Source organism: Mandrillus leucophaeus, unplaced genomic scaffold (genome assembly GCF_000951045.1).
Source record: "Mandrillus leucophaeus isolate KB7577 unplaced genomic scaffold, Mleu.le_1.0 Scaffold69, whole genome shotgun sequence".
NCBI lineage: Eukaryota > Metazoa > Chordata > Mammalia > Primates > Cercopithecidae > Mandrillus > Mandrillus leucophaeus.
Window position 1 is genome coordinate 425609 of NW_012107474.1, and position 23132 is coordinate 448740.

The 23132-nt window shown below is 42.8% G+C and overlaps 1 protein-coding gene across 1 annotated transcript in view; it reads right to left on the bottom strand.

Annotated features, from left to right (window-relative positions):
• Nucleotides 1–2889: 2889 nt before the first annotated feature.
• Nucleotides 2890–23132, bottom strand: part of ADARB1 (adenosine deaminase, RNA-specific, B1) — a 58331-nt gene continuing 38088 nt past the window's right edge. Inside the window, exons 8-13 of the mRNA XM_012002597.1 lie at nt 22884–23056; nt 21453–21504; nt 19876–20042; nt 17752–17918; nt 4452–4634; nt 2890–3458 (exon numbers count right to left, since the gene is read on the bottom strand). Of these exons, the coding sequence (XP_011857987.1) occupies nt 3279–3458; nt 4452–4634; nt 17752–17918; nt 19876–20042; nt 21453–21504; nt 22884–23056 (922 nt within the window). The 3' untranslated portion in view covers nt 2890–3278. The remainder of the gene's footprint in view (nt 3459–4451; nt 4635–17751; nt 17919–19875; nt 20043–21452; nt 21505–22883; nt 23057–23132) is intronic.

Below are 23132 nucleotides of genomic sequence, written 5' to 3' on the forward strand. Positions count from 1 at the left end.
GATGTGCCCTCTCCACAGCTTCGCTAATCCCATCCTCAGATCTCCGCACAATGTGAAGACAGAGCCGTCCCCTCCTCAATGTACCTGTGTGAGATTACAAGGAGAGGCACTGTCTTCACGAAGAAAGCGGCGATTCCACAGCCCGGAGATACATAGTTATTTGAATAAAAATAAATTCCGCAGAAATCCATGCCTTGTGAGATACTGGCTTGCGCATTTTAAAATAATTGCTTTTGATTACAAAAATTTCTCAAAAATAGGAAAAGATGATGAAAAGTTTAAATTAAGACTCAGAATCAAAACTGCAGTTCTTTGGCGTCCCTTGCTGGGAAGAGGTGGGCCTGGCCTGTGACCAGGTGATGAGAGCTGAGGAAGGTGGTGAGGACATCCATCTGGACCTGTCGCTGCCTCGTGGCACAGAACACACCGCCCCACCTGAGACCTCCCACTAGCAGGACTCTGTCCCTGGCAGAGCTGTACCTGAGTGGTCCTGAGGGACAGTGTCTTTGTGGAATTAATACTTCAGGTTTAGCTAACAAAACAAAACAAAACAGAAGCCCTCTCTTCCCCTATTTGTCAAAATGTCCTCAAAATGTAAGATTTTCCTTAAAAAATCAAGTTCTTGCTTGTGTCGAATTTTCTGCTAAGTCTCTAAAACCCACATCAAGGACACTGGATGCAAAATGACACGTCAATGAAACAGCTATAGTCTAATGCACACCGAGCGCTCAGAAGGGAGGGATTAAAGTGCTAAGTTCCCTGATCTGTCTCAGGGAGGAGTCAGCATTCTGTATTATTATTTTTTTCTGATTACAGATGAGCTGTCATAGGAGCAGTGCAGAGCCTCTGGTCCCCTGCACATCATCTTCCTCCCTGCAGCCGTCCCACCCAGGGCTCCCCGAACCCAGTTCCTCCCCACAGCCGCCCCGCCCAGGGCTCCCCAAACCCAACTCCTCCCCGCAGCCGCCCCACCCTAGGCTCCCTGAACCCAGTTGCCTCGGCTGCCTTCCTCCTGTCTGGATGGCTTGGGGCGGGGCGCCCTGTGCCTGCCCTCAAGGCTGCACGAGTCCACCCCGGAAAGGAGCCACCTCACACGGTCTCAGGGCAGCTGCTCAGGCCCACAGGGTGAGGCACTCACTCACTTGGCCTGGTACAGGGAGCAATCATGCTTACTTTAGCTATTACCTGACAGAAGGGAAAAGCCAGACATACCGGGTAGTTTTGTATGTATATGGAACATATTAACACTAAACTGGGTAACCAAAATCCACATATTTTTAAAAACTTAGTCCATCTCCCAATCCCCATTAGAAAAAAATACAATTTATCAAGACAAGAATAAAAATGCACAGACTTACAAGGTGTTTTTTCTAGAGTGTGCAAGAGCCTACTTGGGGGAAGGCCAGCGGCAACAGACACCTCTCCTTCTGCAGGTGCAGAACCCCAGCACCGTCTGCCCAAACAAGACCCCACTGTGGTGACAGAGCGGCTGAGACGCCCACTCTGACTGCTTCAGGGAGACAACTACCCTCTTCGGTAGAGGAGAAGGCTGGTGTGGGGCAGATGTTCTAGCCTCTGAACCTGGTCACGTCCCCAACGATGAGCCCTAAGCAGCACCTCTTCCTGCCACGCTGGGACGAGATCTGTGTGGACACACGTGGATAGGGCTCCCGACATCAGGAGGCACATCCCCCACCAAAGCCACAGTGCTTCAGGTTTTGGGTCTGAGCGCCCAGCCTCCGGTGGGAGCATGACGCCCCTCTGCCCCTGTTCTGGTTTCCTAGGCCCATCACAGACATACAGGTGCCAACACCCTGGATTTCACTGTGGCAGGTGTGTGCTGTAGGGTAGTCTGCACCAATCTCTGCCCATGGCCCCAGGAGACCCACCTGAGCACCGTCCAGAGCCTTGGAGCTGAGCACTGCACCAGAGAGCAGAGCACTTCTCTCGGCTCCTCTTTCATCCTGAGCGGAGGCAACAAGGCACCGGGTGCAAATCTCTGAGCTCGGTGGAGGTGGTCCACACAGGGCCCTGGCCCGCCACGCTCCTGACCTCCTGGGCTGGCTCCCTCTCTTGTGGGGCTGTCCCGTGCACTCTGGGTGCACGGGGCAGCCCTGAGCTCCTCTGTCGGGACTGTCAATGTCTGGTCTACACTGTACCAGCAGCACGTGGTCTCACCAGCTCTCACTTGGATGCTTTTTATTTTTCAAACATGTCTTTGATAAAGCTGGAAACAATAATTTAAAAACATGCCTGCTATGTCATTTTCCAAGAATGATTATCTACTGAAATCATTCTACTTCCATTCTGTGAAGGCCTTTGGACAGTCATCCACATCCATTCAATTCGGAGGAAGGAACAGAGGGAACTTAGGCCATGTATTGTGCAGTAGCCCTCCTGATTCCTTCTAGTCCATAAAAGTTAAATATCCTTTAAAAAACCTGAATGAATGGCCAGCCTGGGGTTACTGGCCATGTTTTATCTGTGATTACTTAGAAGTAAACTGAGAAAAGTTTTCCATGATCTGATCCTACAAGGAGTACAGAAGCTTCTAGAGGAGGCTGAGGGCTACAGGGGCCTGGGACACGACTCTGCAGGACACACAGTCACCACTGCGGGGCCCCGTGTGTGTGACAAGGCCACACTACCTAATCCTGGGAGTCTGCTCCTCAGGGAGACTGTTAAAACCTAGTGTGTCAGACTACCCAGGGAAGTACCTATGGAGAAAAGAGACCTAAGTTTAGAAAGACGTGTGGCGATTTCCTTTAGACTACTACTTCCTACCTCTATTTTCCCACCCTCCTCCATATATAGATGCTTTTCTTGCAATTAAAATAATGTGGCATAAAAGTGACCTGACATAATTACTTATTTTATAAACCACATTCCTAGCTCTGAATAAATTATTTATTCAAGAATTTCACACAAAGTAATTTCTATTTTCCTAAACTTAAGGAAGCCCTACTCAGTAGAACTCAATTTCTAAACGTAAACCGAGATTGAAAGCAGTCACTGGACGGTTCAGAAGGGGAAATGCTGTGGCAGAGAGATGCCAGGCGGCGATGCTGGGCCCCGACACACCCCATCCCCTCCCCACACTGCGCACCTGCCCCAGGTCTGATGTGAGATGCTGGGGACAACCGTGGACACCTAGTGGTCCCCTGTGTCCCCCAACTCCTTCCCCAAGGTATGCACCTGCCCCCAGTTCAGATGTGAGGTTCTGGAGGACGACGCTGGATGCCCACAGCCCCCTGCACCCCCCATCATGTCTGCCCGGGTCAGGGCGTGAGTGAGAACTGGTCCTGCTCAGTGGGCTTCTCCACCCAGGCCCCCAGCCCCGCCTTGATGAAGGCTGTGAACAGACGCGCCTTGGCGGCCTGGTACTCCTTTGCCGCCAGCTTGGACTCATGGTACATGTTGGGCTTGGTAATCTTGGAGCGTAGTAAGTGGGAGGGAACCTGTGAAGAGATAGAAAACAAATGCAACTGTTGACGCTGTAACAGATGAAAATAACACCTAATAAGATGCCAAAACATGGCCTTTAGAACTGCATTGGCTTCTGGGGTGAAGCAACCCAGAGGAAGGCGCCTTCTGCCAAGGGCACGGCTCCACACAGAACAAGGTGCCGCACCTCCTGAGGCCTGAGTTATCGCCCAGTTCCAGTCTTGCTAGTCAAACAGGCAGCTACAGACCCCCGAGTTCTGAAGACGTGCTTCTGGGAAACCACCAATAGCTGATTCAAGTTTCATTTTTAACTATAAGAAGCACCACTGATGTTACGTGTGTGTTATCACCCTGACGACCTCGGAGGCCTTCCCTCGTGTGACCGGTAGCTCCTTTCTGTGTGGACTGTGGCCTTGCGGCAGCTGGCCTGGGTGCTGCCCCTGTGTGAACAGGACCCTCCTGGGCACTGTCACTTCTGGCTATACCTCCCATGCCAGTGCACAATGCTGGTCTCAGAATAAATAGATGCTATCTACTTGATTGAAGAATAAATACAAACTAGTAATATCCTGACTTACTATATAAGGTTTCATTCTGGGGAAAAAAGGGCCCCACAGCTAATTCAAAAGGTTTAAAAACTCTCATGGAGGGTTATCAGAATCCAGGCAATTTTTGTGTTGCTGAGAAGGAGGGGACAGCAGGGAGACTGGCATAATGACTTTCAATATCTGAGAGTAAGACATGTTTCCACCACACACAGTGGTCTGGCAGTGGGTGTTACTGCAGAAGAGAGGAAAAGAGCTGCCTTTGAGATGGCATTAAGGTTTCAGGGACATGGCCACACTTCTAAGCTAAAACAATCTGAAGGAACAAAAGGTTTCCAAATGATCGATTTAGGAAGCTGTGCATGATGACATGATGAAACAATTTAAGGAGCAGTAGGTGTGAGGACAGACAAGCTATTAGGGAGGTGGAGCCGGCGCATCACGGTGAGGGCGCCTCAGTACCTTGCCGTGCACACGCATCCAGCGACAGTACAACGCGTGCTTACACAGGCGGGACGCGCGGCCCAGCTCATCCTTCCCCGTCGTGGCGTTGATGACCTCAATAGCGGAGTCGCCTACCGTCCAGTTGACGCTGAAGTTGGGGGCCTTCCCTGGCTGCCGTGCTTCTGCATTGCTGATGCCTGAAACGGAAGGCACAGGAAGGCGGTGTGAAGCCCGCATTCACCCCCAGGGAAGGAGCAGCCAGGGGCGGCACACTGTGCTCAGACATGGCCACAGAAGTGCGTGGTGGAGGAATTCTGCCTGCTGAGGAACATACGCAGACTTGAGTGTGCATCTGCCATGGCAGTGGCCTCACACTCTTCCACTGCCACCAGAACAGAAGCAGTGCTGAGAAAGCCGAACTGACCCAGGGGTATGCACTTGTCTGACAGGGCAGGTGGGCAGAAGGTTGACAGAAACCTGGAATCATGAGACTTCCTGACAAGTGTGTCTTTTCTCACTCTGGTGCTGCCTGAGAGTGGATGGATGGAGCCACTTCTGAGACTAATGCAGGGTCCTACGAGGTCGTGCATGTGGGGGCTGCTCCTGTGTCACCCACCTCTGGCACTCATGCCTGCACATGCTCCCCTGCCACTGAGAGCCCAGGCATGTTCAGGTCACGTGGCTTTGCATGTGTGACATCCATGATGCAATAGGAAACCCTAATTCTTAACAAGTGTCTTGAAATGGTTCACAAGAGTCTTGAAAAAGTTCATAGAAAATGCGTATTATGAAAAAACTTCACGGATTTCAAAATTGTTTGGCACCAAAATAAACTTGTACTAACTTGCTGAAACATGTCTGAATAGGATCTAGTTTGAGGCACTAAGAAGATGAAGACATCTGTTTGAAAAGAGCTACTATCAGAGTTACATGACTTCGGCTAAAACTGAAGCAAGAACAAACATCAAACAGGAGATAAAAATAGCTTTTACAAAGACGATCCTGAAGAAAATGCATAATCCCCCCTCAAAAAAGGCTACCAAGAGGTGGAAGGGGCCCAGTCAGAGCACAGGCTGACTGGCCAAAGCACAGGCCATGGCAGCATTTTTGGGATGCTCAAGGCGTTTTGCTTGTGGGGTTCACATGGAGGCCAAAGGACGACAACATCTGCTTGTGATGACAGTGTTTCGAGAAAGTGAGCCAAAGCTTTAACAGAAAAACCCCTGGGGAAGCTTTGCCAGAGACCATCACGACAAAGCGCCTGTCCATTCCTCTCATCAAGCAAGGGCGACTGTGTGAGGGTTTCGACAGGAAATCATGAGCCATCCACTTTGTGGTGGTTGCAAATCCACCTCATTTGGCTCCTTCTGACTTCTTTTTGTTTCCTAATCTCAAAAATTCCTTAATTTTAGGAATTAAGGAATTAAGGAACGTAGGGCACCCTTTAGGGTACCCCTTGAGGAATTTTTCTTCAGTTAATAATGTAAGAAAGTCTGCATTGACATGGTTAAATTCTCAGGACACTCAGCTCTGTTTTTCTTTTTGAGACGGGGTCTCACTCTTCTCACCAGGCTGGAGCGCAGTGGTGCAATCTCGGCTCACTGCAACCTCCGCCTCCTGGGTTCGAGAGATTCTCCTGCCCCTACCTCCCAAGTAGCTGGGACTACAGGCACATGCCACCGTACCCAGCTAGTTTTTGTATTTTTAGTAGAGATGGGGTTTCACCATGTTGGCCAGGATGGTCCTGACCTCATGATCCTCCCACCTCGGCCTCCCAAAGTGTTGGGATTACAGGCATGAGCCACCGCGCCCAGCCACCATTTAGTTCTTTAGGGACAATCTAAATGGTTAGGATCAGCGCTTACAAAAATGTCTGGAATTTGATAGAGCTTATGTTGAGAAATAAAGTTTATATCTTTTAAAAAATTTTTATCTTTTAACTTTATGAACTTTTTGAAGTACCCTTGTACTTGTTTTCTTGCTGTGTTTAAACTGTCTCATCTTAACTAATCACAGGCTAATTTTGCAGGGTTGAAAGTTTTTGAAAAGATACTTGTATAACTGGGAATTGAATACATGTATCTCCATTTATATATTGAGCTTGATAATTCATATCACATGGATGTCATAGGCCACCAAAATCAAAACTAGTTTAGGATATGAATCTTTAGAACATGCTTAGAACATGGGCGGACTCATATTCTGAACCCAGACACTGAACTGTCAAGCCCACTGGCCAGAAGTAGCACACTGCACTCTCAGATGACTCAGTACAACTCACTTCATGTCCTGTGGAGGCCACCTCCACCCCGTCACCATGCTCACTTGCTTTCAATGACCATTTATCCCTGTCTTGGAGAGATATTAAAATCCAGATGACAGTTTACTGCCAGAACAGTTTACTGTTCAGAGTAAGGAACCGGCAGAGTGTAGCAGATCCGCTGAACTGAGAGTCAAGGGAAACCAAGTCAGCCAGATTTCATAAGACAGAGCACCAGAAGGAAGAGACAAGCAGAGAAAGAGTGAGCCCTGGAGATACGCAGAGGGTGTCCTTGAATATCCTGTGGATCTCTGATCAGAGTATGCATGTTACTCAAGGCTGGGAAACAGCCTCCTGAGAGAATCAGAGGAAAAAGTGCCTGACATTCACATACAGAAGATACAGACATAAAGATATAAAAAGGCCTAAGCCAAACTTCTAGAGATGAAAACTACAATGTATTAGATAAAAAATACACTTGATGGGACTAACCACAGAATAGAAACCGCAGAAGAAAAGATTAGTGAACTTAAAGACACAGTAACAGAAACTATCAAAAATGAAACACAAAGAGAGAAAAGAGAGAAAAAAAGAAGAGAAAATCAGTGATATGGGGCAGGTTTAGGTAGGGTGAAATATGCGTAATTAGATTTCATGAAGGTGAGGAGGGAGAAGGGGGAACAGAAAATATATCTGAAGAAAGATGAATAAAAAACTTCCAAATTTCATGAAACCAACAAACCCATGGATTAAAGAATTTCAATGAATCCCAAGCACAAGAAACATGAATAAAACTATACCAAAGCACAATGGAACAAATTGTTCAACACCAGTATTAAGAGAAAATCTTAAGCAAACCCAGAGAAAAATACACACAGAGGAATAAAGATAACAACACATTTCTTACTGGAAACAATGCAAACAAGAAGTTAGGGAAGCACTGTCTTTAAAGTACTTAAAGGAGAAAAGGACCCTGCCATTCCAGCAGAAATATATTTGTACAGCAAAATATCCTTCAAAATGAAAGCAAAATACTTTCCCAGACATACCAAAGCTGAAATAATTCATCACCATCAGACTTGTGCTACAAGGAATGTAAAAGGAAGTCCTCCAGCCAGAAGAAAAAATGATACCAAAATGGAAATCCAGATCTATATAAAGGAATGAAGAGCCCTGGAAATGATAGCTATGTGGATACATATACAACGGGTTTTTTTCTTATTATTTAAATTCCTTTAAAAGATAATTATTAAGATGAAAATAATAATAATGTAATGTGGATTGTTTTAAACATATGCAAAAGTGTCTGAAAACAATACCACAAAGGTTGGGAATGGAAAAACAGAAGTATCCTGCTGTAAGGTTCTTTTACTATATGTGAAGTAGTATAATCTCACTTGAAGGTAGACTGTGGTAAGTTAAGAATGCATCCTATAAGCCCTAAAACAACCACCAAATTAACAAAAGTTACAGCTCGAAAGTCAAGAAGGAGTCAAAATGGAATCATCAAACATACCCAGTTAAGGCAAAAGCAGTAAGAAAATGAGGAAAAAGTGAACAAAGAACATACGAAACACACAGAAAATAAGTAGCAAGATGAAATGTAAACCTAATAATATAAATAATCACAATAAATGTAAATGCTTCAAGTACCTCAGTGAAAAGGCAGAGGTTGTCCATGGTGGGAGAGAGAAGCAAGATCCAAATATATAACTATATATAAAAATATGCCTATAAGAAACATATTTTTAATATAAAGTACTTTAAAGGGATAGAAGATACACTGTGCTAACACTAATCAAAAGAAAGTCGAAGAGGTTATATTAATCTCAAAGCAAATTTCAGAACAAATACTGTTACCAGAAATAAAGAGGGTCATCGTATAATAGTAAAGGAGGTCAGTTTATTAAGAGAAATCAACAATCCTAAATTTTTATGCATCTAATCACAGAGCTACAAAATACAGGAAGTAAAAACTCTAAAAAAGGGGAAGAAATAAACAATGTATAATTATAACTAAGAGATTTTTCAATCCTGCCTCTCAATAACTGATAGACCAAGTAGAAGATTGATAAGAATATAAAAGAAAATAAATAATATAATCAAACAACTTAGCCTAATTAACATTTATAGATCACTCTACCCCAAAGTGGCAGATTCACATTCTTTCAAGTTTTGTGGGACACTTACAAAGATAGATCATATTCTGGTCCATAAAACCAAATCTAAACAAATTTCAAAGGACTGAAGTCATTAAATGAAACTAAAAAACCAACAACAGAAAGATCTCTGTAAAATCCCTAGTATTTTGAAACTAAATAGCAGACTTCTAAATAACCCAAGGGACAAAGTATTTCAATATAAGTGAAAATGAAAACATAACATATCATAATTTTTAAATGCTACAAAAGCAGTAAAAAGGGTCTTCAAACAATGACTTCAGCTAGCACCTTAAAAAACTACAAAAAGATGGGCAATTGAAACACCACGTAAGCAGAAAAAAAAGAAATAATTAAAATCAGAGGAAAACTTATTGAAATATAAAACAAAAGACAAAAATCACTGAACCTAAAAGTTGGCACTGAGAGATGATAAACAGAATTGATAAACTTCTAGCTAGACTGATCCGAAAAAAGACAAGAGAAGATACAAATCATCAATATAAGGGATAAGACGATATCATTAGAGATATCACAAATATTAAAAGGAATATTCTGAATACTTTAATGCCAATATATTAGACAAATTAGATGAAATGGACAAATTCCCTGAAAGACAAATTACTGAGGCTTACTCAAGAAAAAAGATAAAAACAGATAACATGAATAGCCCTAAATCTATTATAGAAAAATAAATTGTAGTTAGACATTTTCTCACAAAGCAAACTTCAGGCCCAATGGCTTCGCTGGTGAATTTTACCATATATTTAAGGAAATAATACCAAATCCAAACGAACTCTTTCAGAAAACTGAAGAGAAAAAAATGTACCCCAACTCATTTTATACCTAACAAAGACATTAAACTAAAATGATAGACCAATATACCTACAAATATAAATACAAAAATTCTAAATGAAATGTTAGCAAACCGAATCCAACAATATATAAAAAGAATAGCACATAATAACCATATACTGGTTATCCCAGGATGCAAGGTTGGTTTAATTTTTTTTAACGTCACCATTAGCAAACTGAAAAATGAACTAAATGCTCATCTCATTTTTTGTTGTTGTTTCAGATGGAGTCTCACTACATTGCCCAGGATGGCCTCAAACTCCTGGGCTCAAGTGATTCTCCTGCCTTAGTTCCCAAGTAGCTGAGACTATAGGCCCAAGTCACTGCAATGAAAATAGTCATCTAAGAGCAGGAAAAAAACATCTGACAAAATCCAACACACGTTCTTGATTAAAAACGCTTAGTAAGCTATAAATAGAAAAAAAATGTCCTTAACCTGATAAAGGCATCTGTAAAAAACCTACAGCAGCCAGATATGCTGGGTCATTCCCATAGTCCCAGCCCTCTGGGAGGCTGAGGCAGGCAGGTTGCTTGAGGCCAGGAGTTCCAGACCAATCTGGGCAACACAGGAAGACACTGTCTCTATAAAAAATTTAAAATGAACCAGGCATGGTGGTACGCACCTGTAGTCCCAGCTACTCAGGAGGCTGAGACAGGAGGATCACTTGAGCCCAGGAATTTCAGGTTACAATGAGCTATGATCACGTTACTGCACTCCAGCCTGGGTGAAAGAGTGAGACCTTGTCTCTAAAACAAAAAACAACAATAAAAAACCCTACAGCCAACATCATACCTAACGGTGAAAGACTGAATGTGTTCCCCGAAGACGACATGTAAGAGAAGGATGTCTGCTCTCATTACTTCTACTCAACATTGTACTGGAGGTCCCAACCAGTGCAATAAGGATGTAGAATTGATGAGTGGATTATAAGATTTTTACGGAAATACAAAAAGGACCTAAGCAGCCAAAACAACTTTGAAAAAGTACAAAGTTGGAAGACTAACTCTACCTGACCTCAAAACTTATAATAAAACTATAGTAATCATGACAATGTAACACTGGCCTTTAGACAAATAGATGAAAGGCAAACAACAGAGTCCAGAAAGAGACCCACATGTATATACACATGCCAGCTGATTTTTGACAAGGGCGCAAAGGCAATACCATGAAGAAACGAGGAACTTTTTGCTAAATGGTGCTAAATCAATTGGATATCTTACATGCCAAAAAAATGAACTTCAGTTCATACTTCATACCCTACACAAACATGAACTCAGGTGAAATACAGTCTTAAATGTAAAAACTGCAACTGTAAAATTTCTAAGAATACAATATAAGAAGATATCTTTGTAGCACTGACTTAAATATTTCTTAGATATAATATCAAAAGCATGATCAAATAAATTTTTTATAAATTAGATTTTGTCAAAATTAAAATTATGTGGTTTGTGTAAGACACTATGAAGAAAATTAAAAGACAAGCCACTGACTGGGAGAAAACATTTTTTCAAATCATACATCTGATAAAGGATCTGTAGCTAGAAAATAGAAATAACTCTCAAAACAGTAATAAGATGTTAAACAACTCAGTAAAAATGTGCACAAGTTTTGAACAGTTTATTGAGGAAGGCACAGGGATGGCAAATCAGCATGTGAAAGGGCATTCAACTTCATTAGTCATCAGAGCAATGCAAATTAAAACCATGAGGGAATATCACTAAACACCTGCTAATATGTCTAAAACGACCGCAAGTACTACATTCTGGCATATCAGTGACAGAACTACAACTCTCGTACACTAGTGGTGGTAATGTAAACATAGTACAACCATTTTGGAAAACAGGTTAATAGTTTTCTAAAAAGTTCCACATAACACCTATCTTACGATTCAGCCATTCCACTCCTAGGTATCTACTAAAGAGAAATGGAGTAAGCGCCCAAAGATTCATACAGAAATGTTCTCAGCAGCTTTGTAATATTAAAAGACTGGAGATAACCTAAATGTCCATCAATATTTCAAGGGATAAAAACAAATTGTGGTTTATTCACACAGTGCAATGCTACTTAGCAATGAAAAGGAATGAACTATGGATAAACCCAACAACATAGATCAATCTCAAAATGATTAAGCTGAGTGAAAGAAGCTAGACACAAATGGTGCAAACCTTATGATGCCATTTATGTAAAATCCCAGAGAATGCAAACTCATCTGTATAGACAGACGGTACACCTTGGGGATGGGGAGGGGATGCAGGAGAGGGAGGGATTACGAAGGAGTGCTAAGACAATTTTGAAGTGGATAAGTATATTCATTATCTTTATTGTGGTGATGATTGCACAGACCTAAACATAGGCCAAAATGTATCGAATTGTATACTTTAAATATGCAGTTTATCATATGCCAATTATACCTCAATAAAGTTGTGAAAAGACATGAAAGATAATTCAAAAATAAAAAAAAAATTGTTCTCATTAAAAAAAAACATTTGCTCACTGCAGACAGTTCCAAAAATTTACACAAACCTTAGAAAAGAAAATTAACGCTATAAAACCCAGAGACAGCCACTATAATTTTGTGGTTCTTAAGCAGGTATGTTCAGTAGAATCAGATATGAAGCTTTAAACAATAAGCACACTGAATCCCACCTCTGAGATTCTGACTGGGTAGGTTTTGGGCAGGACCCTGGCCACTGTCTTAAAAAAAAAAAAAAAAAAAGCAACAAAAAATCCCTCATGAGTCTTTCCACTTTTTTTTTAAGAAAAAGGGTCTTGCTCTGTCATCCAGGCTGGTAAGCAGTGGCACAATCATAGCTTACTACAGTCTTGAACTCCTGGGCTCAAGCAATCCTCCCACCCCTACAGGCTCATGCCACTACACCCAGCTAGTTTTCTTTTTTTTTTTTTTACAGATGGGGTCTTGCTATGTTGCCCAGGATGGTCTCCTGGCCTCAAGTGATCCTCCCATCTCAGCCGCAGAAGAGCACTAGAATTATAGGCATGAGCCACCATGCCTGGCTGAGTAATTCTTAAAGACTCTAAAGAATCTTAACCCTCCCAAAACAATCCTTCCTTCCTAGATGAGCTTTGCCATTTTAATGCATACTCTTTCTGTGTATACACACATGTGCATGGTGAGCATACGTATTAATGAACATATGCTGACTTCCGTAAAGCACTGAGATGTTATGGATCCTTTCTGATAACCTTCTCATGGATAAACTATACTAACAGGTATAAAATGAAACTATACTCAGGTTCCTGGGCATATTGCTAAATTTGATTTTATAGTATTTCATTTAGGAGTCTTGCATCTATAGTCATAGGTAATTCTGTGGTTTTTATTTGCATTTTGTCCAGTTTTGGTATTTGGATTAGGTCAATTGCTCTTTTCCATGGCCTGGAAAGTTTATAGAGAGGCAGAATTACATGTTCTTTGATAGATTAAACCATTTGGGAATTTGCTGGAAGGTAATTTGTGGACAACATTTTCAATGTCTTCCCTGGAAATTTCCTTTGCTATATATTGTATTTCTTTTTGGGTTAACTTTGATAATTTACATTTTCTTATTCTTTCTTTGTTGTTGTTGACAGTTTCAAATTTATAAGTATCAGAGACGAACAAAGAATTCTTTTGAAATCTTGATAATTCCAGGACCCCCACTGAATGCCTGAAACCACAGATAGGACCAAATCCTATATAACTATGTTTTCTTTCTCTACATACATACCTATGATACAGTTTAATTTATAAATAGGAGTAAGAGATTGACAACAATAACTAATAATAAAATAGAACAATTATAAAAATATACTGTAGTAAAAGTTATGTGAATGTGCTCTAAGTACTATAGTATTTTCCAACCTTGGTTGACCTCCTGGAGAGGGAAACTGCAATAAGGAGTGGGACTGTACCCTCCTCCTCATCTGTGGGTAGCCCTCAATTTCCACTTGGTTACTTTTATCTGATATTAATTAGATAGCCCTGGCAGTGGCAGATCTGTTTGATTGTTCTTTGAAGTCAATGACTCTTAGTTTTACTATTTTTTTTTTTTTTTTTAAGATGGAGTCTTGCTCTGTCACTCAGGCTGAAGTGCAGTGGCATGATCTTGGCTCACTGCAACCTCCGCCTCCTGGGTTCAAGCAATTCTCCTGCCTCAGTCTCCTGAGTAGCTGGGATTACGGGCGCCCACCACCATGCCCAGCTAATTTTTTTGTATTTTTAGTAGAGATGGGGTTTCACCATATTGTCCAGGCTGGTCTCGAAATCCTGACCTCGGGTTATCTGCCTCCCTCAGCCCCTCAAAGTGCTGGGATTACAGGTGTGAGCCACCATGCCTGGCCAGTTTTACTAATTTTAATCTTTTTTCCTCTTTCCTATATTATTCATTTCCTTCCTCCTCCCCTCTCTCCTTCTCACTTCTATTTCCTTCCTTCTTCCTTTATTTCCTCTTTAGCTTTGTTGTTGCTTTCCCTCCCAATTTTGGAAAAGAAAGGCTTAATTCACTTATTTTTTTTCTATTCATCGAAGGCCATGATCTCCTAAGGGTAAGTGGGGCTCCAGTTCACCATTTTTGATATGTGTATTCTAAGTAGTCAGTAGTTTAAGTTCTGGTTTCTCGTCTGATCTAATAATTAGAAAAGTTTTTGCTTTTTTATTTTAACATTTTAAAAGTGACAGACTTTGCAGGAGAAACAGGATACCACCACCAAGCCTGTGCTCCTCAGTACACCCCTCCAAGCACAAACTTATACTGGAGTCTCTTTGTTCTGTCTCTCAAGAATTGTTCAAAATCATGCCTTAGTTTCATTTGCTTCATGTCTAAGCCATTCCTTTCCTGAATAGCTTTTTTATGTTCCCTGGAGTTTCCACTCTCCTTTCCTTTTTTTTTGTCCACAAAAGAAGTGTTTGCTTTCACCCTACCATTCAGAGCATTCAGCTTCTCAGTTAGGCTATTCATTAAAATAAATTCACCTTCTTCTAAAAACATTCTTTTTAGTGTTGTTTAATATGAATATCTCTTTTAATTTGGAAGTTACTTTTCAGGCTTGCTGCTGAATTATCCTTTTCAATTGTACTTTGGATTTATAAGGTATTCTTTCTTAAATTCAAGTTTTCTCTTTCTTAGATGTCTTTTTCGTTTTGCTAGAGTATCCTCAAGTCATTTTGTTTTCTCCAAAAGCATATGTCCTCTGAATCCTTGACTATCTAAAAATTACCACTTTGTCCCAATGCTTGATTGGGTAGGAAATTCCACAATAAAAATATTTTCTCTTTAGAACCAGAAAGTCATCTCATCACTCTGTTCTGACTTCCGGTGTCCTGGTAAGGGTTATAAAAATCTCTAACGTATTGCAGCTAACTTAGAAGCTTTTAGGATCTTCTCTTTGTCCTTGGTGTTCTGAAACTCCAACGGGATATACTGGGCATGGACTTTTCTCATCAATCCTGCTCAGTACTCAGTGCGTCCACTTAATTCCAGTACTTGTGTTTTCCTCTGTACTGAGGAATTTTCTTCTGTTGTTTCCTCCTCCCTACTTCCTATTTTTGAAATGCTATTAAACAAACATTGGGCCTTCTGAATAACTTTCCACATCTCTGAAGGTTTTTCTCATAATTCTGCCTTTCTGTTCCAAGTTACCTGAGATTTATTTGACCTCACCGTCCCCCTGCCCTCATCAGAGCAAAAGCTCCATAAGGAAGAGGTTTTGTTTGTCCTGTTTACTGCAAAATCCCAACACCTAGAACCATGCCCAATGCACACTGAAAAAAATGGAATATTTTCTAGACCTTCAAATTAATATTAGATTTCAGCACTTACTAAGTAACATACAAATAAGGTTTATCATTACTTATTTCTCTTCTGTTTTCTAAATTGTTTCTGCTTTCTCTCAGTTGTTCTATTTTCTAATATAGATCTTTCTCTTTTGTGTTGTTTATTTTCCTCGTAAGTTTGATAATCCAAGTTTGTAAGTAAAATATTTTTATTTAATACAAGCAGCTGGCATGGTTTCTTCTGCTTGTTTCTTTGATGTGCATTCAATTCTGCAGAAGGTCTAAAGGAAAACAATCAGCCAAGACCATGTCCTCATCCCAAGAACTCAGAGCTCCAGCACCGTCCTTCCCTGGTTGTTGGGGTGGTCAGTCAGGTGTGCCCTAACCACACACAGGGCTGGGCTGGTCTCATCACAGGCACTGGTAGGAGCCTCATGTCTTCCTGAGGTCACTGTTCCTGCATCTACTGATTGCTGCTGGGGTGGTTTTTAGCACATGCTCAGGTTTCTCCTGTGGCACAGTTTTGCCAGTGGAACTGAGGTCTTCGGTGGCTGTTATCAGCACACCCGCCCTACTTCCAGCATCTGCCTGCATGTTCTGAGTTCCTGCAGGTCCCTGAGCTGTCACTCTGTAGAGGCAGCAGCCCCAGGAGCATGTTCAAGGCCACACGCTTCAAACAGACAGAATCAGGAAGGATTTCTTTCACGGGGGAATGGCTAGAAGAGTAGGTATCCAGTTAAACTGTTGGGGAATCTCTGACCATAATGGAATTGAATCTTTCATAAACAAATGGATAATGCTTATATTATCTTCCTTGGCAATTCCATTACTTCTCATCAAAATAAAGGATTACTGTTGAATGATACTTAAACCTTAGAATGACAATATTTTTCACTAAATGATTAATTAACAAAAAGTGTAAGATCCTAATAGTACAAAACATTTTTTATATTTTAAGTTAAATCAAGTCCCACCTTGAAACAAAAATGCAGGAAATAAGGCAAAAAGAAAATAGCCCACGCTTCCAATACTAACCATATGCTTTTTCTGGGGCAGAAAGCCCCTAAATGGTCACAAGCGTATCCTTCTACGAGTCCCTGAGGCCAGTGCAGTGTGAGGGCTGCCACCAGTGAGATGCTTATCTTTCCGGGCTGCAAAGAGGGAACTAGGGTAATGAGTTAATCCCAGGCCGTGGTGCAGAAACCAATAAAAGCAAGAACAACTTGGCTGGTAATGAGAATCCCTCTGTTGTTGTAAATTAAGTGTGCTGAATCAGAGCTTTTAAAGCAAAAATACAGAGAAACTGTGAATTGGTCTAATAACTGCTACAATTAAAAAACTCAGAAGAGTTGGCATTGATGTTTTTTCTTATTTCTACCCTAAAGGTATTTTCCAATAGGTTCCTCATATAGTAGGGTAATCAAAGATGAATGATATACATAATGATTAACAATAGGTACTTTAGGGTTATTATGGGTTCATGTTATAGAAACTATTAGACATTTATTAGTGGGTCAAGGAAAATGTGTACTTACAATCTTGACAGAAAGCGGCCTCTATTCTGCAAATAAGAAATAGTCAAGACCTGGGCATGAGTTAAAGTGTAAGGAAAACTCCGCACAGCACTCCCGCAGTGAGGATGATACAGGCCACGCAACACAGGAGGGAGCCTCTGAGCCCCTCTAGGTCCAAAACCAACCCGCCATTTAAGCTGAGAGCAGAGCACCTTTGAGCCTTTCATTGTGATTGTCTTAAGAAGGGCAGTCCTTTGAGCTGACAGAGAAATGAACACAATCCATGAGAATCCATACAGAGCAAGATGGCTGGGTTCTCCTGACCCTTCCAGCCCATTCCCCAGGGCTGCTCTCAGGCTTCCTCTGCCAGCTCGGACATGCCTTGTCTTGGTTGTCCACTAACCCCAGCCAGGTGCCAAGGGCTTTACACAGAGGACCTCTGGCCAAATAACACTCCTTTCTCAAAGGAGACCACAGGATTTTAAAACACCGGCTGTGGAAGGAGCCCCAGAGCTGTGGTCCTGAGTGAGGTGGGCTCATGTCCAGAGAGTTGCATGGGCAGGAGATGCTAACTGGATGTGGATGAAGGTGAGCAGCAGGTGGAGTGGGGCTGAGAGGCTCACAGAGATCCTGCCAGCTCCTCCTTTTCCTGAAGCAGCTCCTGGGGGAGCCCCAAGGCACGCTTGTGCCCTCTCTGTCCTCCATAGGAGGCAAGCCTTGGGGTGGTGAAAGATCGGATGTGGGTTCAAGCAGTACTTGTCCTATGGACAGTGGAACACGGCTGTGAGCTGCAAGTCCTGTGGTGTTTGCCAGTTGCGGCCGCTTCCACTGTGAAGGGTGACGGCGGGCCCAGCCCACAGGGCTGCGGCGTGGACTCAGGGACGTATGTAAGAATCTGGCTCCCGACTTGAGCACATGCACGCCTGGGAAATGGCCGGAGGATGGCAGTCAGTGAAGCATAACAATCATTATTTTTAAAAACCTTCAAAGGTGTCATTGATACAATAGGTAACTGTACTGTACCATTACAGTCATCCACACAGAGAATTTAAAAACAAGCACACTGCACTCCGTAGGATCTCGAGTTTAGAAGATACTTGGAGGTCATGTGGGTTAATCCTTTCAGCCAGAACCCGTCACCATGTCCCTAACAACAATCTCCATCCAATTCCAACCTGAACACTTCCAGTCAGGGGAGCTTAATTCCTTTTAGGAAACTCTTTTCTAGACAGTTCCAAACTAGAAAGTTGTTCTCAGTATGCAAAAGGAGAACTGAACACCCAACAGACATGAGGAACCCTAAATGCAGCCACTGAAAACCCAACAGAGATGAGGAGCTCCACATGGAGTCACTCTCTCAGAAAGGAGAACCAGAGCAAGAGAGGGAGCCGTGTGGCAGCCGCGGTGCAGGGAAGTGGGCCAGGCATGAGCTCCTGGGGAGCCTGCTCTGCAGGGAAAACAGTTCACTCCTGAGATGGTGACAGAGAAGTCAGGCATTCTCTTAGAATGCAGTGCAGTCAAAAAAGCACATCAGATGAGAGAAGAGACACCGGCTGCAGGACTGTGACTTCTGCTCAGCAGCACTTTCAGGGACAACAGAGAGGGCAGAGAAGATGCTTCTAGCAGAAGTGACAAGACAGAAGGACATTTCTAGGAAGTGAAGAGTCAACAATCGAGATCAGAGGGTTCAGGGTAGTAAGCAGGAAAGAAATCCCAACAAACTAGCCACACACACCTAGGCTTAATCTGTTGAAATTTCTGAATTTTAAGGAAAATAAATAAATTTAATGCTACCAGAGAGAAAACAAGGGGGTACCTTCTAGAAAGGAAGGAAACTCAAACTGGCTCTGTGACAAAGGGTGACCATGGAGGTCTTGACGTGTCCTGGGGGGAAGGACGAAGCCCAGACATCCACAGTGCCCAGTCCACCTGGCGCACAGACAAGGGCCAGATAAAGTCAAGATCCAGGGCAGCACACAGGCCTTTTCTCCAAAAATCAAACAAAAACAGCCAACCAAGAAATCACCCTGTCACCCCAATTAAGGATGTATTCCAGCAGAGTGAAAAATACATCTGGATGTGGAGTTAAGGGCAGGGGCAACAGCTACAGAAAACTGGTCAGGAGAGAAACCAGGAGCCCTTACATTTTCATCCGAACAGTTGTTGATCATGTGGCTTGTGACTTATTAAGAAAGGCTTTTAAAGGAAAAGCACAGTATTAAATGAGTTTCCAAAACTCAAGATGATGTCATCAGAATCCAGGAAGACGAGGATGGGAAGACAGTGGAATAAAAATGAGCCCAATATTTCACCTTTTCCCAAGTTTGGATCTTTACAAATATTAATTCTTGATGCCAACATTTTTTCAAAGTGATTTAAACATATTTATTTTTAAAAATTGGGGTAACCACTGGTCAGAATAGAAATAAGGTTTAGAACTTCCAAATCACCAGTGGGAAGAAAGGGGAAAGACAATTTAATCAGTCCAGCAAAAGTAAAGGGGAGGAAAACAGAAAGTAAAATGGAAAGAAAAATTGTCAGCTGAAAACAATGATTCTGTACTTGGAACCAAGCTTGGTGGTCGTTCTCTTCTACAATGACTCACGGCACGTTCACTCCTCCTGGAAACCAGGGCAAGGAGGAAACTGACATTACCAACACCTCTTTCCCACAACCCTGATGACCGCTCTTACCTGGAGAATATGCATACACACACACACTCACACACCCCCCTGCACACACACCCACTCTCACACACGCGCACACAGGCACACACATACACACACACTCACACATTCACAAGCACACACACGCACATAAACACATACGCACTCACACACACGCACTTATGCACACACACTCACTCTCACACACTCTCACAGTGACGTTCCTTCTCTCTCACTTCAGCCAGGGCCTCATTAAACCAGCTTGCCTTGCTCTTCCTGCCCATGATGTTGAATGGTCTTGGATGGACAGCAGCTCCGCAGGCACCTGCCTCCTTCCTGCCACACACCTGGGCCTGCTGCCAGCCCTGTCGGGTACCTGTGCTGTCCTCCCAGAGATACGGAAATGCAAGCTGTTTATGAGGCCCCTACCCCCATCAAGCAGCCTTGTTTAACGTTTCGTGCCAACGTTCAACACGAAAATCGGCAGGATAGGGAGCCTTGTTGGATGACCCCAGAGCAGACTGTCAACAAGGTCCCCAGAGCCATCACATGGGGCATTTGGGCACCCTGCTCCTTCTTAGGTTCTCTTAGTGAGTCTTGGATAACAAACTGGGCCAGTTGAGGAGCTCACACTCAGGGGATCAACGGACATAAATTAGAAGCTGGAACTGTCCAGCTTGCAAGTGCTGGATGTGAAACTCATTCGAAAGAAAATTGAAGAAAGCTCAAGAGACTTCCGTTTCCACAGTGCTAAGCAAGGGTACCAAGTGTGCATACCCACGAAGGCAAAAGTTTCACAGCTTGGCACCAAGAACCTTTCTGAAAGTAAAACTAATGTTCAGGCTGAAATGCAAATTAAATTCTTCTCACTTTAATCCTGACAGCATTATTTTTTTAAGAGAAAGAAACACCCTATCCCTACATTTTTACTTTGATTTGCTCCTGGTTTCAGGTAATCTTTTCTGTGTATTCATTTATGTCCATTTTTGCTCCTCCCTCAAGACGCTACAATTCACTAGGTGCCATCATACCTTGCTCTCTTTTTAACACCGGAATGACCCTTATAATAAAATGTGAGGTGACAAAGTATAACACACACAACATGAGCTGTGATGCACAGTGCAGACGCACAGCAAGGGGGCCAATGTCCTGGTAGCTCCTCTTTCCAGGCCATTTGTTAAATGTAAGACTTTCCTTTTAATAAAGTTTTGAGGGCTTTGCTTTGGGACCCATTTTTAAGGAGTGTGACCTCCCAAATCTATTAAGACATCAACATTTGCCTCTCCAGATTTTTCTTATTTGGTTCCTTTTGTCTCCAGTAACACCCACAGCATTACTTGCTTTCGACTTCAATTCTGAAGCAGAAGCATCTGCCCTCCCATCCTGCTCCATCCCCTGGCTCACCTAATTTCCTGCTACGCTGTCCTGCTGATTCACAGGAGTCCTGGTCTAAAGGTGTCTTCTCCAAAGCTACTTGCTTTGCTCATCTGAACTCTCTTCAGGGAAACAACAACAAAAACCCATTTCCAAAATAAAGCATTTACCAAAAATAAGGTATTTCAAATAGTTTGCATTTTGAAATAGACTTTGGTACTAGAATGACATTGTTTATTGGCTCAGCATTTGAGTAACGTTCTGCCTCCTGGAGCTTGTGTGGTGTCCTTTTATTTTCATAGGACAGTGGCACATTTGTCCAGAAGGATTGCAAGGGGCACTCTGCCACTGGGCGTATGAAGAACCCAAGACACAGAAGCTGCCAAGGAGACAGAGCTGACGCAGGGGCAGCCTCACGGCTCTGACCCAGGCTCTCTCTGCTGCTGCTGAATCAGCTCGGCACAGCCCCCTGCAGCAGGAACCAGGGGAGAGGTTTGGTTATGTGCTTTAGGCTATTAAGATTAGAGATGATGGAGGCCAGGCATGGTGGCTCACCCTGTAATCCTAACACTTTGGGACCCTGAGGCGGGCAGATCACCTGAGGTCAGGAATTCAAGACCAGCCTGGTCAACATGGTGAAACCCCGTCCCTACTAAAAATACAAAAATTAGCTGGGCGTGGTGGCACATGCCTGTAATCCCAGCTACTTGGGAGGCTAAGGCAGGACAATTGCTTGAACCTGGGAAGCGGAGGTTGCAGTGAGCCAAGATCGCGCCACTGCACTCCAGCCCGGGCTATAGAGCAAGACTCTGTCTCAAAAAAAAAAAAAAAAAAAAATTAGAGAAGACATTGAGGAGGAAAGGATAAACAGCAGCATCAGTAACTCTGAAGTCTCTATCTTGCAGACGCTATTTTTCAAGGTCTTTTAACAGATATAAATGCTTTTCACATAAGTGAAATATGATAAAAATACACTGACTTTTATAAATGAGCTCCACTTTCAATATCTTAGAAAATGTCTTTAGCAAAATGATTCTGCCTTTGCAGATTTTAGTTATGGATGAGATATTGCTTAGACAGCGCTGTTCGACGAGGCCCTAATTAACAACTATTTTTGAGTGTCACCTATGTGTCCCGTATTCCACATGCAATGTTTTAAGTACCTGTGCATATAAAAGGTGAGTGACAGCTAAGATTAAAGCACTCTTCCCTCAACTACAGAAGATAGAGAACAAAGAGGGAAATTTTTGGAATCATGAGAAATTCACACACCAACACACAACAAAATACTTCAAAAGACATTGATTGGTGCTACAATTTCAACTTACCTACCATCAGGTTTGATCTGTCTATTTCGTTTTTCTTAAAACACAATGGTTAAGTTAGGGAGCTGTAAAATTTAATTCAAGACAACTGTTTTTCCCCATCCCTGCCTCCTCCACGTGCTCTGACAGGCATGCTTTCAAATAAAATTCCACACTGCTTTTTCTCAAATAAAAGGCGTGCTAGTAGCCAAGCACTAGAAAACGAGGCAGCACACACACACGCACACACCCCCGCAAAATAAACGTGTTTCAGGTTAGGATTATGGTTTTAGTTTTGAGCTTTTAAAAAAGTAGTAAAATTATACATTTAAAAAGATAAAAATACCTTAACTGTGTCCTTTTAAATAAAGGTGAGCTTAGAAGTTAGGACCTTTGAATTCAAAAGTTCCTGTTCACTTTACTGTTAGCCACTGAAATTCTAAAAAAAGAAAAAAGAAAACCAGCAATGAAGGGCATCGAGGGTAGTGCAGACACCAGGAAGACAACCTCTGCCTGCCATTGGCGCCCCTGGTTACACTGTCACCACCTCTCGGAGCCAGCAGGGCCTCTCCAGGGAGCCCACGGCAGGCTCTAGGCAGCTCATCACTGTGGACACCCTGGTGGCTCCAAGACAGCGTAAACATCCAGGAGACCGGGCTCAGGGTGAGTCTGGGAAAGCCAATGCTGACATAATTTTCAGTGTCTGAGTCTCTGCCGCTGAGACAGGAATGAACACACTGCCTGACTGAGAGGGAAAGAGACAGCTGCCCAGCCCAGTCATAATTTCATTCTT